The 27581-nt window shown below is 45.3% G+C and overlaps 3 protein-coding genes across 6 annotated transcripts; 1 reads left to right on the top strand and 2 right to left on the bottom strand.

The window, feature by feature from the left end:
* Positions 1 to 3608: 3608 nt before the first annotated feature.
* On the bottom strand, positions 3609 to 9185 carry LOC123094002 (xyloglucan endotransglucosylase/hydrolase protein 31). 2 transcript variants are annotated; one of them, XM_044516077.1, is made up of 4 exons: positions 9047 to 9185; positions 4843 to 5074; positions 4564 to 4664; positions 3609 to 4479 (listed from the first exon to the last, which is right to left on the bottom strand). In XM_044516077.1, exons 1-4 carry the CDS (start codon positions 9062 to 9064, stop codon positions 3904 to 3906), a joined length of 927 nt encoding a protein of 308 aa, XP_044372012.1. In that variant the 5' UTR covers positions 9065 to 9185; the 3' UTR covers positions 3609 to 3903. The 2 variants fall into 2 exon arrangements, with proteins under 2 accessions (XP_044372012.1, XP_044372011.1); XM_044516076.1 differs by lacking the exon at positions 9047 to 9185 and having other exon boundaries at positions 4843 to 5220.
* An 892-nt stretch (positions 9186 to 10077) lies between these two features.
* Positions 10078 to 16105, bottom strand: LOC123094001 (uncharacterized). Of its 3 annotated transcripts, XM_044516075.1 has the most exons (12): positions 15723 to 16105; positions 13512 to 15320; positions 13191 to 13429; positions 12887 to 13093; positions 12687 to 12791; positions 12357 to 12458; positions 11861 to 12232; positions 11524 to 11778; positions 11187 to 11443; positions 11071 to 11109; positions 10737 to 10989; positions 10078 to 10616 (listed from the first exon to the last, which is right to left on the bottom strand). In XM_044516075.1, exons 2-3 carry the CDS (start codon positions 15312 to 15314, stop codon positions 13421 to 13423), a joined length of 1812 nt encoding a protein of 603 aa, XP_044372010.1. In that variant the 5' UTR covers positions 15315 to 15320; positions 15723 to 16105; the 3' UTR covers positions 10078 to 10616; positions 10737 to 10989; positions 11071 to 11109; positions 11187 to 11443; positions 11524 to 11778; positions 11861 to 12232; positions 12357 to 12458; positions 12687 to 12791; positions 12887 to 13093; positions 13191 to 13420. The 3 variants fall into 3 exon arrangements, with proteins under 3 accessions (XP_044372010.1, XP_044372008.1, XP_044372009.1); XM_044516073.1 differs by having other exon boundaries at positions 13191 to 15320; XM_044516074.1 differs by having other exon boundaries at positions 12357 to 12455; positions 13191 to 15320.
* Positions 16106 to 22471: 6366 nt separating this feature from the next.
* Positions 22472 to 24749, top strand: LOC123089755 (vacuolar protein sorting-associated protein 24 homolog 1). The gene is made up of 6 exons (XM_044511345.1): positions 22472 to 22674; positions 22772 to 22848; positions 22975 to 23077; positions 23838 to 23959; positions 24044 to 24238; positions 24343 to 24749. Exons 1-6 carry the CDS (start codon positions 22563 to 22565, stop codon positions 24424 to 24426), a joined length of 693 nt encoding a protein of 230 aa, XP_044367280.1. The 5' UTR covers positions 22472 to 22562; the 3' UTR covers positions 24427 to 24749.
* Positions 24750 to 27581: the final 2832 nt, after the last annotated feature.

The following is a 27581-nucleotide window of genomic DNA, read 5'->3' as shown; positions in this document are numbered from 1 at the left end:
GGCTGGGTGACGCCGTAAAACCTGGGGGTCGATGTGTTTATTCTAAGTTGCAGGGCTTCACGTGTTCCTTCCTCACGTGATGCTCAAAAAAAAAAACGTGTTCCTTCCTCACGATGGAAGTGCGATCGGGGCATTATCTCCAGCACTCGGCGCCGCCGCAGCAACGGTGCATGGATCTCATCAGCGCCCTCCCCGACGAGATACTTCTGTTGATCCTCGCACGCCTACGCTGCGTCCGGACCGCCGTGCAGACCGGCCTCCTCTCTCGCCGATGGCGCGGCCTCTGGACCGGCCTCGCCGATCTCACCTTCCGCGGCCTCGAGAAGCCCGCCATGATCAAAGCTGCGCTCGCCCGCTTCGCTGCTTCCACACCGGCAATGTCTACCCTGAACATCTGCCTTCAAACGGGACACACTGCCAAATTCGCCAGTTCGTTGCTGCGCGCCGCCGCACGTCTCTCGCCCAGGGAGCTAGTCTTCACCTGTCTAATGAACATGGGAGAGTCGGCCGACATCAGGCTGCCCTGTTTTGACTGCACCACATCCATCGAGCTGGGCATCTATAGCTTCTCCCGTGTCCGAATCGTGCCATCGTCGACCCGCGATCACGAGTTCACCTCGCTCGAGAGGCTTTCCCTCTCGGGCTACATCTTCAACCTTGGCGCGCTGCTCAACCGCTGCCCCCGTCTGCGTGCGCTCAGCATCACCTCCCCACACAAGCATGCCATCCCCATCACGCTGCCGGCGAACAGCGTGTTCCCTATGCTCGAGAGTTTGTCCCTCACAGGAGAAATCGCCGGCCTTGGCTACTTGCTCAACCGCTGCCAGTGCCTGCGCGTGCTCAGCCTCAGCGTCACCAACCTCGACTCACAAGAGCTCACGCTGCCACCGTTCCTCAGACTCGAGAAGTTGTCCCTCTCCGGCAACATCGCTTACCTTGGCACCTTGCTCAAGCAATGCCCATGTCTGCGCATGCTCAGTGCCACCTTCCGTGGGATGCCGCTCCGTTCCATCAAAGCGGTGCTCGTCGTGCTCGAAGAGGCAGCTGCATCGCTTGGCCTCACATTGTCCCTCCTCGACATCAGCATTCCTTGGGAGGACAATGTCAATGCCGCTTCCTTCGCCTCTCTTCTCCAGACCACATCGAGGCTCTCACCGCAGGAGTTCGTCCTCGCTGATAGCTTCAGCATGGTGTGTGCTAACAAACAGATAAATGCACACCTTCCCTGCTTCCGGCATACCACCTCCATCGAGATGAGCTGGCAACACGTACGCTTCACATCGCTGCCGATGTATGAGTTCCTCGCGCTCGAGAATCTGTCCCTAACTGGGTGCTGGAGCACTGTCGATGTTGGTAGCTTGGTCAAGCTTTGCCCGCGCCTTCGCGTGCTAAAGATCAACTTAGCCACGGCTACGGGCAACATCACGGCCCCGTCGCTGCAGAAACTTACTGTGAATTTGGATGTCCAGATAGAATGTCACAACATTGACATTGTAGCTCCCGTGCTTAAGCAACTGGATCTGAATTTCTGTGCCGGCAGGGACACCGGTGTCTCCATCTCGCCGGAAGTGCTAGAGGAGTTCTTTTGGCGGAGCTGCTATGCAGTGCCTCTTTCTTATGGCTCTTGGCGTTTACAGGAGATGAGGGTACATACCATAAAGAAGAGCGACGTAGACAATCGGGAACATGAGCTTCGCTTGAACCTGAATGATGGGGTTTGCTTCTTATCTGTTCAGTTCAAACTTCAAACTAATAGTAATAGATTTACGCACCAAACTTTAGTTGGTTCTCTGCATGCATGCATGATATCTTTTTCCAATTTGTTCGTAGAATCATTTGGATCCACAGATGGACATTGCTGAGGAGATGGAGAAACTTCCAGTCACCAATTTCTCTGTGTTGGAGCTAAATTTTGAACGGGCATGCCATCTTTACGGAGCACTTGTATTACAACTCCTTCGAATGCATCGGATTCGTGCCGCTACGAAGAAGCTTATGGTCGTCCTGCCAAGGGTTTCCAAGGTGATTCTTCTCCGTACTTATACATCTTATACATAGATAATGCATGGTCGACACAATTTCTCTACGCTGTATGTGATAAGGTCAGAACTGAGAAGCTAGTGCAGAGTCATTAATTAATACATTGTCATGCTCATCACTTCCTATAGTTGAGAAAAGCATGCGAAGGAAATTGTCCTTGTCATGTGCCCAAGAATTGGAGAAGCCAAAGTGTCTTCTGTACACGTCTTGAAGAAGTGGAAATCCATGGCTTCACTAGAGAGGATCATGAGCATGATTTCTTAACAATGATATTCAAGTGCTCACCAATGCTTAAAAGTACGAATGTGAGATTGATACCATACCCTTACTAATGGTAGTCATGCATTCACCACTCTTGTTCTAGCATATGGATTCAATTACTTTGCTGCTATTGTTACGCCGCAATTTGAAACGGTTTCATGCTGAGAGAAGGAACACTAAAAGTGCTATGTCTGATTCACCAATACTTGTAAACAAGGGATCGTCTTGGAGAGAGGATTTGAGGAACGCGGTGGCGGGGGGCGCCGACTCCTTTTTTTTTGCTTTCGCATTTGAATCTTTTCTATCTTTTGAACCGAAAGTCTAAATTTAGTTTTGTTTGGATATTCTGTTTCTTGTGACGAGGGCTTTGAAATAAGATCCATTTGAAATACATTTTGACGTGTTTTTAAAACTTCACTAAGTTTAATAACTACTATAGAACCTAGTAGAAATGAACAATAAAATTTACCAAGTTTCATAAACTAAATCTTTGAACATGCGGGGAATATCATTAGTTAGTATTTTGAGATGCAGAGATGAACTAAATATCATGTCCAAGCCAAATAACTTACCCCTAAATTAGAAGCAGCGACAAATGATGATTGAGATGAGATTTTCGTGTTTTTTAATGACAAAAGCTTGGTTTTCATATGGGTTGCTGATGTAACCAACCCACTGTTAACATCACAAAAAGAAATAACAGAAATGCTTTTGAAGGTTTTTCAGAAAACTATGAACAAAAGTTAGCACGCAGAGATGACATGAATCTATATTGTCACACAAATTCAAATTAAAATTCGTAACACAAGTCGAGAGAAAAAACAACAACTCTAACACTAAATAGTGTTTAATGTAAGTTGGGCTTCGAATTTGGCCCATTGTCGCTACTGGCAGCAAAATTCTAAATTCTGTTTTCGGAGCAATGTTTGAATTATTGTGACACCATGGATTCATGTCATGTCTATGTGCTATTTTTAAAAAAGATTGATTTGGAACTCTACTAAAAAGCATAAGGGAAGTAGACCCCTTAATTTGCACTAGATACTTTCCCTCACGCAATCCCTTCGCATGCTTCAAGTGAAAAGGGACATGGCTCCTCCAACTCCACCACTTGCTTTTTTTCCCCATCAAATTTGGATTGCTTACCCGAGTATCACGTGGTCCACCTCTTGCTTCACTCAAAAGTCTTGCACAAAAAGATAATTAAGCAATCCTTCCAGCAACCAAAAGCACATGTCTTAAAAATCGAGTGAGAGGGAAGAAAAAATTGAAACAACTGAAACTAAAAATAGCAAACCTCCGTCGTGTCGGCTCAAACCATTTTCTCTGCATCCAAAAGCTGTAGATTACAAGTCCAAATGTCCAATCTACACTCGTAATCTCACAAATATCAATAACTTAGACAGAGCACGTACGTCTCAGCCTGCTCGCACTCTTCAGAGTATCTCACACACATACATACCCGAATCACAATATCGATCACACTATGCATCGTATACCGGCCATATACATACGCCTCAACCTTCACTTGGACGGAAGGGCAGCCGCCATTGCCGCTGGCTCGAGCTCGGAGCTCAGAGCTAAATATATAGTGGTAGCAGACTAGCACTCTGGGTAGTTGGAGCGGTCCTTGGAGCTATCCTGACAGTAGTAGTAGACCATGGCCCGCTGCTGCGCCCAGCTCATGGCGGCGGTCTGCTGCGAGCTCAGCCCGCCACCGGGCCCGGCCGGCACGGGGCCGCACGACGCGGGCGCGCCGACCTCGCAGCCGGCGACCTTGAAGTCCTTGAACCCGGATACGAAGGGCTGGTAGCGGTAGTCGGACCTGTAGCGGCCGCCGTCGGTGGCCCAGTCGGAGGCGTCCCAGACGGAGCCGTATGCCCACATCTCCCGCTCGGGGAAGGTGGCCTCCACCTTCTTCTGGTAGCGGCGCACGGGCACGTCGTCGACGAGGAAGACGATCTCGTCGGGGTTCCAGAGCACGGCGTAGTGGTGGAAGGCGGCGGCCGGGTCGAACCAGAGGTGGAACCGCATCTCCCGGCCGACGATGGGGTGGGCGTCGCCGGTACCCCGGACGTACACGTTGGTCTGCAGCGTGTAGGGCTCGCCGGGGACCGTGCCCAGCAGCTCCACGTCGATCTCGTCGTGGTACCCCGGGTACACCTCATTGTTCGACAGCTGCACGCATGCACCGGGTCAGTTAATTAAGAAGGATCCAAGAGGAAAAAATGGTCGCCGGAGGGGAGGAGGAGAGGTACTAACGTAGAAGGCGGTGTTGACGCCGGCGGTGTAGCCGGGCTGGACCTTCATGGAGACGCCGAAGTAGCCGTTCCGGTACGCCCGCTTCGACTTGAACCCGCTCCCTGAAGTGGACGACGAATTAATTAATTAGCAGCATGATTTGTTAGGTGAAATGGGTTGTCCAACTATTGCACAGACTTGAGCACGAGTACATACTTCTTCCGTCTCAAAAACATTATTGCTCAAATGAATGTATCTAGCACTAAGTATGATTTAATCATGCAAAAAAAAATTACTGACCTGAGCTGCGGTCCATCCAGAGGGTGAGGGAGGTCTGGTCCGGGGAGAGGGACTGGTGCTGGGCGCCCCACAGGTTGGTGTACCACTGCGAGAACGGCATTGAGCTCACCTTGGAGCTCGGGTAGTAGCCGGGAGAGGGCTGCGCCTCAGCCGGACGCCCCTGCAGCAGCAGCAGCAGCACCACGGCTCCTACCACCACCATGAGACGTGAGATGCCAATATGTGGCCTAATCTGCATCATCATCGTCATCATCTTCTCTGCTCCAATAGTTGAGTGGAGTGTGTGTGTGTGTGTGTGTGTGTGTGTGTGTGTGTGTGTGTGTGTGTGTGTGTGTGTGTGTGTGTGTGTTTGTGTGTGTGTGTTTGGGGTTCTACTCCGATTGAGCTGCCTTCACGCATCGGGCTATATGTAGTGTGGTGTAGGGTGTGGTGGGTCCCACATGGGTGCTAATCTCAGGAGTGGTTGGTTGCTAATTGGGAGTTAGTTATACACTGGTGATTGCAGAGACTGATGATGAGCTTTCATTTATTACTAGTTGACACATGAGGAGGATTCTCATTTTTCTTATGGATGGTACACGCAGAATCGGCTATGATGATCTCGCTGCTACTACTCTAGAGAAAAAGACAATCCTGAGGTTGCAAGGTCGTCAATTGTAAGTAAGTACTCATTCCGTCTTTTCAACACTAGTGCAGTGTCAAAGACGTTCTCATATTACGGGACGGAGGGAGTAGTTACGATGATCGAGAAAAATATTACTTTAATCGATCAAAAGGTTGGTGCACTCACATTTCTGAGACTTAATTAGTCCAAGCCTCAGAAACGACTAAGCCTAGAAAACGTCTTATATTTGAGATGGAGGGAATGCTTTGCAGCTGATGTAATTTAATTTGTCTAGATGGACCAAATTGCAGGGAGATTGGGCTGGACATTTGACCATTTTAAACATGCCTCCCAAATCAAGGAGCTGTTATCGTATGCAAATCGCAGGATTGCCTCCTCCTCGAGACAAGAATATATGCAAATAAACCACAGGATCCAATCCCCATGTTTTCTGCAACTAATAATGCTGGTTTGACGGCAAAAAAACCTTTTTGCAAGTGGCGAACCTAACTTGTCTGCTGGTTTAAGGCTAGCTGACCTGAGCGGCTGAAATTCGGTTACTGGCCGGCCGCCCGGCCGGTGCATACTGGAGTACTGCACTACTTCACACTAGCCTTGACTTTTTTTGTGCGATGGAGCCTACGCTAGAATTAAACGAAATGAATCAGCTACTTTATCCACCAATTTGGACTTTTTCCATTAGCGTGGCATTGCTTCTGGCAGAAGAAACATCCATTGTTTGTTACTAGCATGTACTCCATCTAAATTTAGTAAATATATAATAAGTTAGCAAATATTACTACTTCCTTCGTCTGAAATTAGTTGACGCTCAAACGAATGTATTACTAACATTTAAATGCATCTAGATACAAAGAAACTACTTCCTTCGTCCCATAATATAAGAACGTTTTTTTATCAGTGTAGTGTTAAAAGTGTTCTTATATTATGGACGGAGGGAGTGGTATATAACATCTGAATTGAATTGAAGCTAAGGAATGTGTTGGCGCGTCGTGGTCACACCCATCACATGCACACCTAGCTACACGTCGCTAGCGTGGAAATAAGAGGAGAGTCGTACCAATAGACCATGTTCATTATCGATCTAGCTAGTACCCTACCTATCTATAAGCTGGTACTAGTATGACCGACGTTGGATGAGCCACGACCGTCGATATGCAGATGTACCGCCTCTTTATGTACAGTGCTAGCGGCGCAGACCGTACACAATATTAGTATTATATGGTCCCACTAGTCAACAAACTGCTTTGACTTTGTTCATATCAGCAAAACCACCTTACAAACCCGCCAATGATGATTTCTGAACGGGATTGATTAAATTAGGGGTTAAGTGAACCAAAAAAAAGTTCAGGGGTTATATGAACAACCCATTTTCTTCAGGGTAGTAAAATGGACTTTTTTTTATTTACTTCCTCCGCTAAGTTTTATTGGCCCTTTCACATTTTTAGTTAAAATTTGACCATTTATATAACTAATAATATATGGTTCTAACCCCTTCAATTTCACGGCCCGGGGAGGGGGGGGGGGGGGTCGTGATGTTCAAACCAAATGATTCCATGTCGCCCCATAGAATAATTCCGTAGGAAATCTCTTGATAAATGTAGCAAAACTCTTGTCCATTTTTAACTGTACCGGCCTTTTAGTAAAAAAAACTTGAAAATGTTTGAAAAAAAGGTGCAACAACAAGGAATCAAACACATAACCTTCAGATAAGGCATGCTAAAGGCCTAATAACCAACTATGTTAATAACGCTTTCTGATTTCTTAATGGTTTACGCCCAATGTTATATGTTTCCATTTCATGTGAGGTCGATTTTTTGAAAAATTATCTTAAATATTATGAGCTTCTGTCGCAAATGAACCGGTGAACCGCCGTCCCGATCAGTAAGATCCTGAACCGACAACCTCACCGTTTCGGTTGAGGGTTCGATTTTTTAAACTATGCTTCATTGGTGTACTTGACCTATTTGTGTCGCCATGTATTTTGTGTTTTGTTCTGAAGTGTCTGCCATGCACTGTGCATGTATGTACATCCATCCTTTATTGATGCGTGTCAAATCTTCAAGTCCGAAATATTGTGTTTAATTTATTAGATACATCCGTCCTGTACGCACACATATCCTTGAATGATTTTATAGAAATTGTAGTTCCATCCGTCCTGTACGTACATATACTTGAATGATTTTATAGAAATTGTTGTTCCATGGGAGATCCGTGTGCATATAGTTGAATGGTTTTATAGAAATTGTAGTTCCATCCGACCTGTACGTGCATATTCTTGAATGGTTTTATAGAAATTGTGGTGCGGATTTTCCTCGCTATTAATTGCTCGATCCACATGCACATATGTATACGTACACCCGCACGGCACCTAGCCGGTGGGTACTTGACTGATTTGGACAATGACCTCCCTCCTAAATTAAAGGTAGCACCAGCACTTTCTGGTGCTCAATAATCACAATGTACTAGATGGAACTATATGTGCAGCAGCGCACTGCAGCTTCGTCAATCATCCCTTTCTGCAAGTAGAGCGCAGGCAAAAGCCGTTGCACATGCTTGCCATGCGATGCAACTAACTAACCGAACCTAACTGACAACCTACCTAGGATTTGGTACATCAACCCACTATGTACAACGCCATGTGCTTGCTTTCCCTGCCTGCTGAGGTTGTTATGACAGTTTTTTTTTTCGAGGGGTTGTTACGATTGTTTTGTTAGAGCATCTACAATCAGACCCCTCAAAGTGACCGGACGGACAGCCCGGACAGGCCCAGACAGGAGAGAGAAGAAAAAGAAAAAGCCCACCCAACCGAAACCTCTATGCGACGCCATCTGCTTGCTTCCCTCCCTGCTGGGTTTGCTACGGCAGTTTTATTACTCCTTCTGATCCATGTTAATTGTTACAACATAGTATAACTCTGTATTATAACAGGACAACTAATATGGATAGAGGGAAGTATTTCTCATGCGACTGGGAAATAATTATTCCAAAGTCGATAGTAATAACCACCCGATGTGCTCTTCGAAATTGGTGAAAGTATTTGTGTCTTCGAATTGGCTTAAAGAACTCAAGGCCAACTACCTCGCGGCAAAATCTCCCTAATCCTACCACAAACTTTATGATATGCGACCGGATGAAAAAAAAACCACAAATACCCCTAGACAAAGCTTTAAGAAGGAATCGCCGCACATGCACCCGCATATTGATGAGTTCAACTGCAAGTCGAACGTAGAATCGAGCCAATACCTTCAACAAAATTACGATGCGCGTGCGACGATCTAGCCAGAGATGCGATATGAAGGCCACACCTCCACATGATCCCGGCCGCGGCCACGCACAGGCGCGACCCAGGTCAATGTGGTGAAAATTGAAGACATACCGCCGAACAAAAAGTTACTATTGGCCACATCGTGCCGACAATTGATGGGAAGAAAAAACACAAATCATAATCATTGGAAACGAGCAGAAGGAACATGGCTAGTTGAAAGAGGACAAGTAAGAGAGGTCTAGCTACTAGATCGATGGGATGCATGAATGATGAGATTATGTGAATCTTTGGGTCCTGTAGATGCATGTGTGTACCTGATTAATTAAGCCCATTTGCGACGGCTAGCCGCACCGATGGATGATCTCGCATGTGCACTCACCACCATGATTTCAAAAGGTGATTTGGACATGCTTTTGGAAGAACGTGCGTGCAAGAGCGCTCTCTCTCTCTCTCTCTCTCTCTCTCTCTCTCGTCCGGCTAATTGAGCTCCATCGTCTACTAATTAACGAAATTAACGCTCCATGCACATGCAGCGCTCTGGACCGTCGGACCTCTTCTTCGTTCGCTGTTGATGCGCGCGACCGTACTACGTGTTTGCTGACCTATTCGCTCCGCCTCATAAAATTAGAGAGTTTTAGACGGGTGAGTAAGAGCAAATATGACCCCTTAAAAGCCCGCAGACGCGTCTCGTCAGTGACGGAGCCTGCCCGTTTTGAACCCCTATTTATCCGTCCGGGCATCCACACTTTTTATTTTTCTTTTCGTATGTCCGGTCACTTGCACGTGATTGGTGGAGATGAGGTCGTGACTGGGCGCGTTCGCGAGCCCTCATATACTTCCCATATTTGAGTTGAATATGAGGATTCGCGGACAACGCGGGCGTATAGGGATGATAGGAGGGGTCTGATTGGATCACGTTTTTTCTTCTTTCCTGTCCGGTCAATCACCGGGCGCGTCCGCGGGTGTACGACGGATGGTTTGATATGTCCGGCTGTAGATGTTCTAATATATGGTGCCGTGCACTACAACACGTACGTCAATTGCAGGCACTTTAAAATGCCTCAAAAAGCCCCTATAATGCCAGCTTAGAGAAAAGAAGGCATTTTCCAAATATGCTAGAGATGGTCACCAAGGGAAAGGTCTTCTGAGGCATTTTTCTAGAACGCCTCCAAAGGTCAACACAGAGGCATGTTTAAAACGCCAGCAAGCTCAATTTGAGGCATTTTTCCACAATGCCTCAAAAAGATTAAATGCAGGCATTTTTTCAGAACGCCAACAAGCTCAATTGAAGGCATTTTTTTAGAATGCCTCCAAAGACTATTTGCAGCATTTGTCATGATGCCTCTAAAAATTATGCCAGGCATCTCTCATACTGCCTTCAAGACATTTTTGTGGCATTTCTAAAGAATGCCTCAAAACCATTATGTGGCGTCTTTTGTATTGCCTCCAAAATGTTTCCAGGGCACATAAGAATGCCACAAACTTTACATATGCATAATAAGAATATGATAAAACCACTATTACAGCAAGCTCAATAATTTGCATCTAGCTCTGTAAAAACACATACAATAGAAAAAAAGATTGAGAAGCTTGCATCGGCTAGAAGTATCATCGTGCATGCGAATAATGCAAAGCATCACCATAAGAACATCTTCACAAATTCAGAAACAATATCAAAGTATCAATCAGAAACACACAGGTCACTTCCTAATGTTGTGACAACAATACGAACAAGTGTTCCAGCTTGATGCAAGAGCAATCCAATCAGCAGTGTACCAGCATAAGAGCAAGCCAATCTTAGACGGGCACACACAAGGGCAAGCAAATCAGCGATGTGTCACCTTCAACTTCAACCTTGAGCAGTGTACCAGCATTTCTAGGCTTCTACAAGAGCAAAGAATGTTCTCAGCACTGTAACAGGGTTACAGAGACATGCATGCAAGAAAAAGGGGCCAGGAAACCTCATGCTCTAATTCACTACAGGAAAAGGCATGTACAACTCACCTATGACCATCTTTCATGTTTTCCTGCCCGAATTCCTAAGTATGTTGTTTCCGGTTGTAGCAGAGATTGCTTGAGTAGTTTTTTTCATTCTTGTTGTTTTAGAAACCTTCTTTCTCTTCAGTGTATTACTCACTGCACCTTCTGAAGTACTGCAACCAGTCTCATGGTTGGTCACCTGAGTTCCAGTAGTTGTTTTGTTGGGATCCACATTCTCGCTATTGTTGAAAGACACCTGACTACAAACACTAGAAACCTACAATTGGGTAAAAACAAAAATCATGTATAGTTATACATAATATGAGCACAAAACCAAAACTATGAGCTATGATAGTACCTTAGAGTGCAGCACGGTAGTACGATCTGTTTGCATAATCTGCATAAAAAAGAGTTCAGAATAGTTGCATATACAAGAACAGGGCAAATGAGATAGCAAAGTGTCATGTATCATACATTTTTGCGTGGCCATGGAATACACCTAGCTTGGGCATTTCCTAGCTTGTTTATTTTCCCTTATGCACGAGGCAGCTCAGTTGTTTCTTTGAGCACGACGTTGACAAGAACTTCAACACAATCAGCTAGTGGTGGCCATCAATTGCTTTAGCTTTTCTATCAGTTTTCTGAATGGTTCCCATTGCCACCACACTTGCACTATTTGGCGACGTCAAACTAACTTCCATGCCACACTTTATGGTATCTTCTAATCCATCCTGTAAGTTGCAATGGTACTAAGTAACCCTTCTAATTCGCTAGTTGGTTAATAAGTTGAGACACATATAGAAAAAATCACCTTTGGCCCATTTTGGAGCGGTGTTTGAAATATTCCTGGTTTCTTATGTTTAGTTGTCTTTGTCTTCTTTGGTTTTGGCACAGGCGCAAGACTTGGTAGTGCTGATTCTGTTGTCTTTGATTCCAGTTGGGATGCCTTCACCAACTTAGAGTAGCCATTGCCTTGGAGCAGCCTTGGAGCAGCCATTGCCTCGGATGCCTTGGTAGTATATGAAAGTGAAGTTGCTTGTTCTTCGTCATTCATGGTTTCCAAGTCCTAGTATGTGGAAACTCATATTTAGCTACTAGTAAATGCTCAAATAATGTGACTGAATATAAGAGATGAAAACAAGAATCACCTTAGAAGGTTCTTTATTTGGAAGCTCCTTTTCTGGAATTCCTCCCATTTCAACAGACCCCCTAGAAGCTATGATCAAACTTTTTAGCTCATTGTACTGTTCTGCCATTCTCTCACTCTTGGCCATCATTGAAGTTTGATTTGCCACCAGAGTATGCACCACATGCCGAAGCTCCATGTTCTCTTGTTTAGCAACATGTAGTTCAGCTTCAACTTGAGCAAGGCGCTCCAAAGCGACTCCACCTACTAATAGACCAAGGCCACTTGGCCTTCCTTTCTTTCCTTTTGGGAAAATTGATGAATAAAGATCACCATCACGGGCCTCCTCACCAATCAAAGAAGGATCTTCCCGAATCCTTTTTTTAATTTCATCCTGAAAGGTTCGTATAACAGTAGGGTTGCAAGCATGAATTTTGTGAAGCACTGAACACAGCAGTATCAAGTGAAAGCTAACTAGGAATATAATAGAACAGAGCACTATGAAGTGAACTACATACCATTTTTACTTCGCTTTGTTGGTTGACTGGATATCCATTGTTTTTCGTATGCGTAACCACGTAAAGCTCGGCATGCCCAATTTCCCTACCCTCTACCATCTCCTGAAGCAGAGATGAAATGTTGATACAATAGTTACACAAGTTAAAAAGGACAAAGACACTAAGGCAACAAATCTAGACAGCAAATCTGTCCACAATTCAGCTGTGTACATATGAGAGGCAGAATAAGTAAGGTCAGCCTTCCTCGACACAGCGGTGTGGGTCCCGTTGACACAAAGAACAGGGCAAATGAATATTATGGGGTAAAATAAAACAAGGAATATTGATTACCATTTGATCAAGGACAACTGCAAAACTTCGTGACCCAGCGGTGTGGGTCCCGTTGCATCCCTCGAGTTGCGATGCCCGAGTGGCTTTGTTTCTCTCAGATTTTTCCTGGGCACACAAATATGGTGAAGAAACTCATAACAAGCTTATATGTGGAACACATATTTAGCATAGGATACAAAACTACACCATTGAGTACTCACCTTAGCTTTCTCTGTTCTCTAGTGTTTTACTAGCCACTCCCACTGTCCAATTGGAATTCTATTATCACAACCATTAAGAATATTCCGTGCCCGTGACAAATCAGCTTTGTAGTATTTCCTCTTTAAAACAACCTTGAAGTCTTTCCATTTTTTACTAGCTGATCTCAACACCCATCTTTTGTATGACTCATCAATGTTGAAAAAAGCCTATAATAAAATACAATTGTGACAACTTGTTCGTTGAAGAAAAAAATGACTTGTTTGTTGAAGATGCAAATATATATGTTAGATTGCGTTGGCATACCTAGACAGAACCCCACAACTTTTCTTTCTCTAACTTTGGTACTTTGCTCCAGTTTTGAGCAGCTAAGGACATTTCTTTTCCTTTCACTAGGGTTCCAATAAAATTTGTCAGCTTGCAAGTCTTCAAACCACATGGCTGACCAAATCTGTTGAACTTCAAATTGATCTTGTTATCAACATCATGTTCTTTCCAGAAGCGCCTCATGTGAGTAGGTCCTCTTCTAGTCTTCTCTACAACTTCTGGTATGTGAACAGATAGGAACTACCATTAGGCCCATGCAAAACAAGCACATGTAAATTCTTTTATGCCCTCAGAACTAACCATGTGTTTTCTCCTGTTCTTGTCGAACTTCCTCTTCTTCTTCATGTTCATCTTCTTGTCCAGACTCACCTTCTTCATCTTCCGATTCAGTTTCATCACCATGTTCTCAAACACATTCTTCTCTATGTGCATAGGATCCAGATTATGACGCAATAGAAGTGTTTCCCAGTATGGCAGCTGAAAGAAGCAACTTCTCTTTCTGAATATTGAAGTGTCTTGCTGCATGCTTGCATCATTCTCATCTACCTGATTACGGTGTCGCTTCCTGCTGCTCTTCTGCTGCAGCTTCCCATACGTAGTTTTCATGTCCTTTGTCAATACTGAAATGTCATGTGATGAAAGGGGAACGGGAGGCTCTCGATGTTCCTCAAAACCATCAAATGACTCAGCATCAAATCGAAACTCGTGATTAGGTTCCAAGAATCTGCGATGTCCCATATAGCATTTCTTGTGTCCATTCTTTAACCAAAGAGAGCATGTCTCTGATAGACAATGGGAGCAAACTGCTATATTTTCTCCAGACAAAGATCCACGCCCAGGCCAATCACTTATTGTCCATAGTAGTGCGGCACGTAAGAGAAACTTCTTAGATCGAGAGGCATCATAAGTCCAGACTCCATCATTCCAAAGCTCCAAAAGATCATCTATGGTCAGCTGCATGTAAACATCCATGTCTTTCCCTGGAGATTTTTTACCAGGAATGATGATAGAGAGGATAAAGTTTGATTGCTTCATACAAATCCATGGAGGAAGGTTGTAGGGGATCAAGACGATAGGCCATATGCTATATGAGAGATTCATATTTCCAAAAGGGTTGAAACCATCAGCTCCCAATCCAAATCTAACATTGCAAACTTCTGAACTGAAGTCTTTGTGAATAGCATCAAAGTGTTTCCATGCAGGTGAACCAGCTGGGTGTCGTATCAAGCCGTCCTTTGTGCGGCCTTCGCTGTGCCACCTCATATCTGATGTCGTCTTTGTAGAAGCGAACAACCTTTGGAGTCTCTTCTTTAGCGGGAAATGACGAACCACCTTTTGAGGCACCTTGTGGACACGCCTTCCATCAACTCCAGTATTTACGCTCTTCCATCTACTTGTGCCACACACTGGACATGATATGGCATCAGCATGTTCCTTCCTAAATAGAATGCAATCGTTTTTGCATGCATCTATACTATCATATCCAATACCAATGGCTTTCATAAACTTTTTGGCCCCATGAAAATTTTTGGGCAACGCCTGACCTTCTGGAAGTGCCTCCTTAATTAGCGTCAATACCTCATCAAAGCATACATTGCTCATTCCCCTCATATTCTTGATATGAAGCAACCTCACCAAAAATTGCAGCTTCGAGAATCTTTTGCAACCTGGGTACAACTCTTGGTGTCCATCATTAACTAATCTATAGTATGCCTCAGCATCATCGTCCAAATCATCTTCAGACTCTTGCTCCTCTCCTAAAGTATGAGTATCGTACATTCCAAATCCTTCTAGTAGCATCTCATCCATCTCATCACTATCAGCATATTCTTCAAACTGTGAACTAGGAGCAGTAATTGCTTCGGAGGGCCGCATACTTTCTCCATGGTGAATCCATATGGTATATCCGGACATGAATCCATCGCAAATCAAATGATCATAGACTTCATGCTCACCTAACCAACGAGAGTTTACACATATCTTGCAAGGGCAGAGAATCCTACTATTTTTTGCTGACTCACGGAAAGCAAATTGTATGAAGTTGCTAGTTCCTTCAGAATACTCGGCGGAAGACCTTGCTGCTCGCATCCAACTCCTATCCATTCTCAACTGAACAAAACCAAGTTCTTCAACATGAGGTGCTTAGAAGAAGTTATGTAACATACTAAAGCAGAGGCCACATAAAAATTCTATAATAAATATTTGAATGTGAGCAGAAGCAAAGAGGAATTTCTAGAAGCAGTGTCAGTTTAACTAGCAAAAATAACAAATCAACTTTCGGTTGTTCCTTGTCGTTGTTGCACACTACTTCTGGGAGTACAACTAGCTTATTGTGCAAGTGCCAGTAATTAGTGTTATATATAGTACTAAGCTACATGTATTGATCAGTTCAGTGCTTCTCCAACAATAGTCAAACTGCACAATGTCGTGCCAAAATGATTGTTCATACAGAACATCTAGCACAAACACAAAAGGGAAGTAAAATGAAGTAGAAAAATTCAGGGGCATTACCTCAAACACCTTGTGTGCACCGGAGCGTTGGATCAAGAACAGCAACAGAACGTGGGCGAGTCTGGCATGGGAAGGATGAAGCTGATGCGTGCGAGGCCACCTTCTTCCTCCTCCTCCTCCTCCTCCTCCGTCGCCTCCTCTCCGGTGCCTGGATATCCCCTCTCCTTTGGGTCTCCTTCACTCGGTCACTGCAATCCCACCGCGAGATCGCGAAGGAGAGAAGAAGAGGTCCAGCGCGGGATGGCGTTGCCGGCCGCGGCGCCGCGGCGGCCGCTACGCCTGCGGCAGCTCCGGTGTGGGACACCGGTGGCGGAGGCTCCGGTGGCAGCGACGACGCCCCAAGCGGCCGATGCGAGCAGATCGAGTCGATCTTTTGTTTTTTATTTTTTATTATTTCGATGGTCACCTATAGAAGACAGAGGTGGGAGGGTTATTTTGCAAATAGTCTAAAATCAAGGGTCAAATCTGTATAATAAGCCAAGCATTGGAGGCGCTATCCACCGGAACGCCAGCAACAATCGGAGGCATTTTCTAAATTCACCTTCAAAGCACGTGAGCATCGGAGGCACTTTCTCAAAGTGCCGTTAGTACCATGATTTTAAGGCATTTTAAGAAATCGCCGCTAATAAAATGCCTCCTAATGACGTACGTGTTGTAGTGGTGGCTCCACGTGCTCACACTGGTTTGGTCGGGCGCGCCCTAGTCTAGTTTTTGTAAGGAGAAGTAATTTGGCGGCACTGGCCGACACTCGATCGAGAACCTGACTTGCTTATACGGCACACGATGATTAGGCTATTCGCTACCACTGTTGCTGAGAATCACATCACCTTCCTCGCATCACACTTGAAGGACTGTGGTGTCCGATCCGATAAACGACTGTAGCGTGCGAAAATTCTTATATGAGATCGAGATCGATGTTGCATTCAGCTCGTACTACATCCACCTCATCGTTATGCATGCATCACCGTCTCACCCTGTTTCGCATTACTCCAGCACAGCAGCTACCTTGTGTCTTCTTCTTCTTCTTCTCTCTTGGACTCTTGTTTTCAATTTCATTATTAGTTCGTCTCATGACCTGATTTTATCTCGCTTCCCTGTTACTGTTTTCATTTTCCTCAAGTAGCTCCCCTGGTTTTGGATATCATGCTCCGTCATCATTAAATTTTCTTATGATGATTAAGTTCTTATTTACAAGAGTAGGCAGTTAGGCCGCTACTCGTACAAACTTCTCTCTTTAAACAAGTTTCCTCCGCTGAGAGGGATGCCGAGATAAGTCTCCGAGTTTTTCTCACCCAAAGCAGCCGGTAGATGTAGTAGAAAGAAGACTCTGGCACCGCCAATGATTTGGATGTATTTTTTAATCTCTGTAAGGTTGTTATTGACCTTTTCGTATAAAATTATATTGCATGTTAGAATATATAAAAAATATGTGTTAAAAAGGGTTTTAAGACAATCCAACTATACCACCTCTCTTCTGGATTAAAGGGCCTATTTTAGAAACAAGACATTTTTTTTCTATTTGTAAGGATCATTGTCTTGGGAACATGCAACTATATCTATGTTCACATTAAATTCTGTCAAACTTTTGTTCTCAATGTAGAAATAAAATCAAATGATGCATGAAGGAGTGAGAGTCACGCATGTAGCATCAATATGTTGTCTATAGCACTTAAATCTATCCTCTTTGGTTGATGTGATTTTCAAGATGCCCCTAATAAAACAAAAATAATGGAGTACGTAGAATTGCCAAATTTCCGAATAATACGTTGAGTAAGAAACTGCTAGGTATATTAGCACTATTCGGATTAACTTAATCCATAAATAGATCATGAACATGGCATTAAGAGTATGAAGCTCATGCTGAAATCTAAACATATGATCACGTACCAAACATAGAACAGAAACGTCTATGAACACAGTAAATACGGCTAGCACATAAATGCGTAAATATGTGATGAACTAATTATACCGTCCAGTAGGCCAGCCTAATGCAACGGCGACGACTAGGGCTTCATCCGCGGCCTTCTTCTTCTTGGCGGCGGCAGCCATGGTGTTGGTGTAGGGGAAGTAGAGGACGAGGACGAAGACAAACAGAGAGCGGTCGCACCGAGACACTCCCCAAAACTGTCATCACCATTCTCCCGGTGCAAGATCACAAAGGATGGGGTTTCGGAGGCCTGCTCACCCAAACGGCCATGCACATGGTCGATGTGACGGGATCACCGAAAGCAGCAATACTGAGTGGAACAGTAGATGGCGAGGAGGAACTGAGTGTGTCGGCTTGAGTGACTAACGCCTCCAATATATAAGTCACCTGATAGGGAGTCATGGGATGGGATTGGGCTTAGGCCGACGACCGTGTCGGCAAACAGCCCACAATCCAAATTCTTGTACAGTGGCACTTCCATTAGCAGCTCGAATATATCTCACCAATTAATTGTTTCTGACCAGCAAAAATAAAGCGCACACATGACATAGGTCTGAGCTCGGTTCATTCACAAAAACATGTTGCACGCACGAAGCTTCAATGTCGGCTCCGGAGAGAGGTCGTGCCCTCTTTGGGCCGGCACGAATGCCGCAACAATGCTTGGGAGCGGCGCTGACCGCCTCAAGCAGGAATGGGAGAAAGTTCGGGAGAGGGATTTGGGTGGGTTCAAGCTGTCGGACGCACTACAACACGGACATTAATTAGAGGCATTTTGGTAAGGGTGTTTTCTTAAACGCCTCAGGTTAGCTTCCTTAGAGGCGTTGTTGAAAAATGCCTTCAAAAGTCCAATGCTAGCACGGCGTTTACGAAGTGTGCCTCAAAATAGTGGTATTTGAGGGCATTCTGATAAGGCTAGTCACAATGGGGAGGAACTTAGGAGTAACATCACACACTTCAATACAACTTTGCTTATGTGGCACATATTTAATGAAGAGAGAGGTGCTTGTGGTAACTAGCTAAGTTACCGGAACATCACACACTCCAAGAAACAATGAGTCTATAACCTAATAAATACATCGTTGCATGACACTACATAGATGTTCCTACCCACTATGAAGATAGTAACATAGTCTAGAGAAGTGTGTAAGTTACTAGCTTATGTTCTTGCCCATTGTGACCAGCCTAAGTGTCGTAATATGTACTTCCTCCATCCGGGTTTATTAGGCCCTTAAGCAAACTAACCGTGTACCGTTTTTGTAAGGCCTCTAAACAAGACGCACTTAATTTCCCTCGATTAACTCCATTGCATGCGCGCAGGATTGGTTACACATCCGCCTTATTAGCTGCATGCACCATGCCATAACTATCCACTAGGGCGTCATTGGCCACATAGAGAGGCGAAGCGTGCCACCAGCTGCATGCCTTAACTACGCGCTGCTCTGGTTGGCCATTGCATGCTCCGAATAATGTGTTCTCAGCGTTAAATCATGCGCCATCAACATTAATTGTTTTCCTTGGTACCCGAGTTTCTGCTGGTAAGCCCAATAAACCCGGATGGAGGGAGTAGTAGAATCTGGGGCGTTTCATAAAACGCCAATGCAGATTTAGAGGCACTTTTCCAACACGCTGTAATATGTTCAAACAAAGAGGGCACTTCCGAAAACTGCCGCCACTAGGCATTCCAAGGCAAAATGCCTCGCGATCTCAGTTAAAATTTCGGAATAGACCCTGTTACATGGAATATTTTAGTAACCTGCCTCACGCACTTGCAACCCACCAGGAGTGAATATAAAATTATTACCAACCATGTCATGTAACAACAAGTCATAATGGCGGGTTGGTTGCAAGGCCGATGCTTCCTGGGAAATCTCATGTTGGCGGTTCGAATTATAGCGAAGGCTATTTTATTTTTTTGCCTGTTCTGAAACGCTAGTACCAACTTATTAGTCCCATACCGCTTAGGGAGCTGAAATTTGTTCTGTTTAAAAGGGAAGCCGCGTAACACCTGATAAGAATTCTCTGAGAACGTGCGATGGAAATACGCTGCCTCGTCTAGATGGAAGCTCGGTCAACAGTCACGTACGAAAAACGGAAGTTCGGAACGATCCACGAACAGATACGGACCATGCTGGATGGTAAAACACGTCCAGATGTGGAGAGTTTGATGAGATTATGTGAATCTTCGCGTCCTGTAGATGCATGTGTGCACCTGATTAATTAAGTCCATTTGCACGGATGGATCTCAGAAGGTGATTTGGACATGCCTTTGGAAGAACGTGCGAGAGTCCACGGGGTTACTATACATAATTTAGCTCTATATACATAAAAGAAAAGCTCCATGCACATGCATGCGTGGATGCTGCTGGAGCAGTGCTCTGGACCGTCGGACATCTTCTTTCGCTGTTCGCTGTATACGGATACATGTTTGTTGAGCCGTCACCAACCCTAGCTAGCTAGCTAGGCCTCATTTGGTTTTGCAGGAACTCGATAGGATTTGCAAAGAAAAAAATTCTTTGAAGCTTTTTGATTTATAGGAACGGATTCCTATTTCTACATAGGATAGGAATCAATCCTTCATATTTTGGAGGAAAGAAAACATTAGCCTAGACTCAATGAAAAAAATTCATATCCTATGCATCAAATGACATCTCTTTCTCTATAGAAATTGAGATGCATGCCATCTTATTTTCTATGATTTTTCTATTCCTATAAAATTCCTATTCTATGAACCAAATGAGGCCTAAGTACATACGTGGCTAACCGTATATTCATGCATCCGAGTAGCTCATTTTGCACCACCGGTCAAGTTCAAGAATTGATTTTAACAAACTAATCCAGTGACGTGGCTCTAGTGGTGACCCTGGTCGTGGTCGGCCCCGCTCCCCCGTGGCGCCAACAGGAGAAGTAACTTGGCGGCAGTGGTCGACACTCAACTTGTTTTATTGTACACGATGATGAGGCTATTGGCTTCCACTGTTGCTACCTTTCGCCGCACTTATTGATAATCGAATTCCGTCGTTTGCGTGCTGGGCTCGATCTGGTGCCCATCCGCTAAACCGAATGTGGCGTGCGAAAATGGTCATACATATTCGATCGAGGTCGATGTTGCATTGAGCTCGCACGTACATCTACCTGATCATGCATCACCGTCTCACCCTGTTTCTCATTGGTGCTGCACTGCAACTAAGCTATAGCTTATGTCGTCGTCGTTCCCGCAAAAATAAAAAAAAGTGTCGTGTCATCCTCTTCGTCTTCTTCTTTTCTTGGATTGTCGTTCTCAATTCCAATCAGTGGGCCATTTGGCGCCTATCTCATCTCATGATCTGATTTCTCTTCTATCGTGTTTTCGTTTTCTTCAAATAGTTTCCATGGTTTTGGATATCCTGCTCCGTCATGACTAAACATTCTCATCGTGATTATGAAACAAGTTAGTGGTCTTTTATGTCCTGCTCGTTTTCTTTTGTTGTTGACGCAATGGTACGTGTTTGTTGAGCCGCCGTTAGCCCTAGCTAGCTAGCACCCCTTATAATCTATTCATATTCATATTACCAATTTTTTTTTTGAAAAGGAGGTTGAACCTACCAAAATTGTTGACCTATGCATACTTATATGCATCTTCATTCGCACCGCCAGTGGAGTTGGCGATTCATTTAAGTGATGTAGCGGCCCACATGTACAGGAGAACAAACCTGCCCAATTTGGCGGCACTGGCCCACACTCAAGAACATTAACTTGTTTATTGCTTGCACACGATACACACACTCTCCTACAACTGTGTGAAACACCGAAACAGTACGAGTAGCTAGGTTAGCCCACCTATTGGTTACCGAAACAGTACGAGTGATAAACAAATCCCACGGTGCACCGTTTGCGTGCTACGGAGTAGTCATGGCTCTGGTGTCGATCCGCTAAATGAATGCAGCCCGAGGATGATTTAGAAAAGATAAGTGAGAGGCTGGGCAAAGTGAGGTCGTAAAAGAGAACTGATGTGCTGATGTGTTGAATATAGTCCATTTGATAATGTATGGCGGGGTGCACAATTTCACATATGACAAACTGATTCACCCACATTCACCATAATGTTTATCACATTTTTTAAAAAAAAGACACACCTTAGAAAAACTGAACATGACAATTAAAAAAATGTTCGTGTAATTGAAACAATGTTTCATACATTAAAAAAATGTAAATTACATTTTCAAAAATGTGTTTCCCGAATTTTGAAAAAATACTTATACAAATGTAATAAAATGTTTACATAAGGTAAGAAAATGTTTTTATCATTCGAAAAATGTGTCAGCGTATATTTGAAAGAAATGCTTAGCACCTATTCAAAAACAAATATTCAATTCAAAAAATGTGAAATCACGTATTTATTAATTTGAAACATATATTTTTTGGAAATATTATATAATGTTTTAGATGTATATTAAAAATGTACAATGTGTATAAAACAGAGTATACATGAAAAAAAATATTTCCAAAAAATCTGAAGCATTTATTTAATATTTTTTAATGAGCACAACAAAAATGTTCCTCCTATATACGAAAATAATGGACGACGCTGATGAAAAAGATATACACGTGCTGATAAGAAACCCCGATAAAACAAGAAGGAAGAAAAACACGAGGAAAGACGATAAGCAAACAGTATTTAGCCACGAAAGGCATAAAAAAAGCTGTGAAAAAACAAAAGAAAAAGGAAAAGGAAAAAAACCGGAGCACAGCGAGGGACTGCCCCTAATGGGCTGGGCTGGCCCGATTAGCTCGCCCGTATTGGATTCCTCAAAAGAAAAAAAGAAAAAAAGAAATAGCAGCTGGGAGCAACTCCTCCTTCGGCATCGGCGTGTTGGTTGGTTCCCCACTGCCTCTGCCTCTGCTTCCGGTGGATCGATCGAGGCGAACCGCCGGCGATGGAGGCGGTGAAGAGCCTCCTGAAGCCGAAGCCGACGCCGCAGCAGCAGCTGCGCGAGTGGCAGCGCCGCCTCCGCAACGAGGGCCGCAACATCGAGCGCCAGATCCGAGGTTCCCCCTTGTTCCTCCTCCCGATTCGATCCAAGCTAGGGCTCTATACGGTCAACTGATGGGTGGATTTTGGTTTGGGGTGTGTGTGGGGGCGCAGACGTGCAGAAGGAGGAGAAGAAGGTGGAGAAGGCCATCAAGGAGTCCGCCAGGCGCGGCGACATGGGATCCGCCAAGGTACCTAGTACATATCCTCCTACTCTACTCTGCCTGCGCCATGGAGCGATTTGGGCGCCGGATTTACCGATTTTGTCTGTCTCCTCTGCTGACTGCTGCTGGTGATGCTTCTTTCTCCTCCTCAAGGCGCTGGCCAAGGAGCTGGTGCAGTCCAGGAAGGCCGTCAACCGCCTCTACGAGAACAAGGCCCAGCTCAACTCCATCTCCATGCACCTCGGCGAGATCGTCGGTAATATAAATCGACGCCGCCTGCCTCATATCATCCTTTCTACTGTAGATAGATGGCATTCTAGCATGGTGACATTTAGTAATTTACACCTGCCTCGAATTGTCTACCTCGAATTGTTCCATACTAGTATAGATAGCATCCAAATACAGTGTGCTGTTCATTGGTATAGATATAGCCTCCAAGATGCAAAGATAACCTTTATTTACTACTCCCTCCGTTCCAAAATAGATGACTCAACTTTATACTAAGGTTAGTTTAAAGTTGAGTCATCTATTTTGGAAGGGAGGGAGTATAGCACAGTAGGAGCCTCTCCTACTCTTCTCAGCTCAAAAAATCTGCGCTAATATTCATAGTTCTGGCTGAAATTCCACACCTAGATGCAAAATTAACCTCTGCTGTATCGGGCTTCAAGTTTATGTGGATCAGGACTAGGGCCAGGGGGAGAAGTTATAAATACATGAAAGATACTAATGTGCACATTAATATGGAGATTTTGTTCCTAGCTGGTAGTTAATCTTACTTGCTTGTGAATACATACCAGACAGCCTACTTGCAAGTGGTATTGCTTGTGAATTCTTTGACTTGCATTTTGTTTTTTGAACATAAGACTTGAACTGAAATTAACATGTACCATTCCTTGGTGCTTTCCTAGAAGTTATTATGGCATGGCTTAACTTATGGAGAAGTAGGATTAGGTTTCTTTCGTTCATTCAGACTGAAGGTTTGTACTAACGACATGCTGTGCTTTATAATCTTGTAGCTACCACCAGGACGGTAGGACATTTGTCCAAGAGCACCGAAGTGATGAAGCTTGTGAACAATCTGATGAAGGCCCCAGAGATAGCTGTCACCATGCAGGAATTCAGCAAAGAGATGACAAAGGTATATAACAAAAGTCCTCGTTTGAAGGTCTCTCTTGTGTTTTGTACTGGTACCGGTTCTCGCTAAATGGTTTTTGTAATGCAGGCCGGCGTGATGGAAGAGATGGTCAATGATGCCATGGATTCAGCACTGGACGATGAGGGCATGGAGGAGGAGATCGAGGAGGAGGTTGATAAGGTCCTCTCCGCAATCGCCGGGGAGACTGCGTCCCAGCTTCCTGATGCCGTCCGCAAACAAAAAGAGAAGGTCACACAACCATCGACAAGCGAACCCGCACAGGTACTAATACAATACGACCCGTGCTTGCCCTTCACATTTTGCAATCTTGAAGTCTCTTTGGAGTCTTGAAACGCCTCACAAGGATCTTTCCATCGCATGCACAGAGAACTGCTCTAGCGGAATCCGTTGACGACGACGAGGATGATCTAGAAAAGATAAGGGAGAGGCTGGCCAAAGTGAGGTCGTAGAAGAGAACCGCTGTGCTGGCATGTGTATAATAGTCCATTTGGTAATGTTAATGTATGATACACAACTTGGCAGATGGCGCCCTTGTCACTCGCAGACTGATCTATTATTACCCAAACCACCGAGTTGTTGGATCTCTGTTGTAACCTGAATGTGACGATCATCACGTGTGATCAAACGTGCCCTGTATTTTGTTTTGTTTTCGACTTGTTGCGACTACATGAATATTGTAAGTATATGCAGATATCATGTCAGTAAAGCTGGATGCACATCTGTGCAGAGCTACAAACTGAAATGCTGAACTTGAACTTTGTTGTTCACTTCACTTTGCACAATGGTTTATTTAGTACTATTTAGTTTTGCAGCTTCCCTCGATCATGTACTAGCTCTTCCCGGCAAAAAGAGAGAAAACAGATTAGGATGTCTCCGCTTCAAAATAGATGACCCAACTTTATACTAGCTCTGGTTTAAGTAAAGATTATGCCACTATGAAATTGTGTAATGTGCTTAAAAAAGCATAATCTTTTTGGAGACTTCATTTGACGATGAATTCAGTGATATATTTGTTGCGACATATGGCAATTTTGCACTCTGTCAAATCTTTTTGGAGACCGTCATTTAACAGAGTGCAAAATTGCCATATGCGCAACAAATTCAATGATATATTTGTTGCAACATTTGACGGGTTTTATTTGGTTGCTAATTTGGGTTGCATTTGTGTCCGAGGCGGAGCGCGGCTGGCCCACCTGGCACAGACTCACCACCGCCCACCTCTCTCTCATTTTTTTCTCTGCCCAGCCCACGAGCCTCTGTACACGCATGCCGGCAGTCTGCCTCGCCTGGCCGTCGCAGCTGCTCGAGTCAGAGCGCCACCGCGCCCAACCGGCGCTTCTACCCGCGCTCGCCCAGCTGCTCCTGGTCGCGCGCCCGGCGGTGCCCGCTCCCGTGCCTGGTTCAGAGTAGGCCATGGACGCCGCAGCTCCAGGCGTTGATGCGCTCGCCCCGCGCGCTCCAGGTGTTCTTGGTGAGGTGCGCTGCCGTCGTCGCGAAGTGCATGCCGGGGCAGCTCCTCCGCACGCGGCTGGATCTGACCGCCGATTGCGTGCGCTGGAGTGGGCTGCCGCGTGCTAGCTAGCTGCTAGTCGCGTGCATCGGTGCATGCGCTGGAGCTGGCCGCCGCGTGCTAGCTAGCTTCTAGCCGCGTGCTTGCCGGCCATGCACAGCCGCATGCTAGCCAGCCGCGTGCTTGGTAGCTGCTGGCCGCCGCGTGCTAGTTGCTGCTCTGCTAGCCAGCCGGCGCACAAGCGGCCGCGAGTGCGCGACGCGGGCTGGGCGGGAGCGGCTGCAGCCCCGGCGAGGCGCGAGCGACGGGGTGCGGGCAGGGCGCGAGCGACGAGGCGTGGGCGGGGCGGCGAGGCTGGAGCTGCGGGCGGGCCGGCGAGGCGCGAGCGGCGGGGTGTGGGCGGGGCGGGAGCTACGGGCGGGCCGGAAGCACTCGCCCGCTATGTGTTCGACGAAATGTCGCGGTGGACAAGCCACAAATGCGTCTGGCTGCCGTTGGGCGCGTCGGGCGACCCAAACGAAAAAGCGGACAAAAGTGTCCGTCGGACCGACCCAAACAGACAAAATGCAGACATAATCCATGTCCGTTTGGGTTGCCCCGTTGGAGTTGCCCTTAGTAAAAAGAATCATGTGCACAGAGAAACGAAGATGGCGATGATCGCAGAGAGTAACAACCACAACTCCCAGGGGCACCAGCCGCAGAAGAGGCAGAGGCAGTTGCTGCAGGGTATTGAGCACCACCAAGAGTAGGAAGATTGGGAGTGCTGGAGTTGCCACCATGGATGATGGGTCGGTTCTTGGCTTCTGCTTCTATTGAGGATCAGATTCAATCTACGAGGGCTCGAGTCCAAGCACATAATAATGAATTGATTTTCCAAGGGCGATGCTATGCATCGGCCGGCTGATCTTTTTACGCTTCGCGAGCCGTCCGATTGCACGAGGCGCCTTCCTTTTATTTTCTCTGCAACAAGACCCTTTATGCGAAACCTCTTCTTCTCTAACTTTCTGCAACAAGATACATGTTACAAAATTCTCTTCTTCTCTAATTTTCTGCAACAAGGCCTCTGTTGCAAAATATTCTCTTCTTTAGTTACTGCAACAAGACCCCTGTTGCAAAACTTTTTCTTATCTATTTTCCTGCAACAAGACCCTTGATGCAAAACTTCTTTGCTATTTTACATGACTCTTGTTGCAAAACATCCATTGCAATAGGACCAAACATCTCTAAGTTCTTCTATGTATTCCTGCAACAAGACTGTTGTTGCGAAAAACTTGCAAGAACACCGACGGCTACAACGAAGAGAGCACCCCGTGGTCTCTGCATCACCTCATTTGTTGCGGTGAGCCTTTTCGAAACAAGTGCTTAGTTGCAAGAACTGCAGTACAGAGCACTTTGCATGGTCAGATGAAATTCAACACATGGATATGAGAGATTAAAATATGTGACCATTTCGTTACAGATAGGGATGAAGGGGAGAAGCAGTGTGCTGGCCCATCAAGACGTGTGTCAATAGTAGAACGTGGTGGCTGTGAGAGGCACTAGTAGAAAAAGGGCCTGATGTGAAGCACATTCCCGGTTTGTAACCGGGCCGGCACTAATGGGGGCACTAATGTGACCATTAGTGCCGGTTCCAACGGCTAGGCGGGCGGCGCTCATTAGTACCGGTTTGTGGCTAACCTATAGTATCGGTTCGTGCCACGAACCGATACTAAAGAGGTGGTGGCAGGCTGGTGTCAGGCTGCGGCCCCACCATCACCTCTAGTACCAGTTCATGCCACGAACTGGGACTAGAAGTTCACCGTTAGTCTCGGTTCGTTTAACAAACCAGTACTAAAGGTCTTCCTACATAAACCCCTTCGTCCAGCCCGAGCGCCCTGTTCTTCCCCTTTCCCCTCCTCTATTTTCTTCCTCTTTCTCTCGAGCTCACACTTCATTTTTGCCAAATTTGTGAAGATTTGAAGGCACCCCATCCATCCAAGTGATCACAAAGGTTAGCAACTTTGTCCTTTCATCTCTCATTGCTAGATTAGCTCTTGCAATGCTCTATAAGTATAGTGATTTGTGGGTTTTATTTGGGAGGAATTATATGTGGTA

This window comes from Triticum aestivum, chromosome 4B (assembly GCF_018294505.1).
Source record: "Triticum aestivum cultivar Chinese Spring chromosome 4B, IWGSC CS RefSeq v2.1, whole genome shotgun sequence".
In the NCBI taxonomy this organism is placed as follows: Eukaryota; Viridiplantae; Streptophyta; class Magnoliopsida; order Poales; family Poaceae; genus Triticum; species Triticum aestivum.
This window is presented reverse-complemented; position numbering and strand designations above follow the sequence as displayed.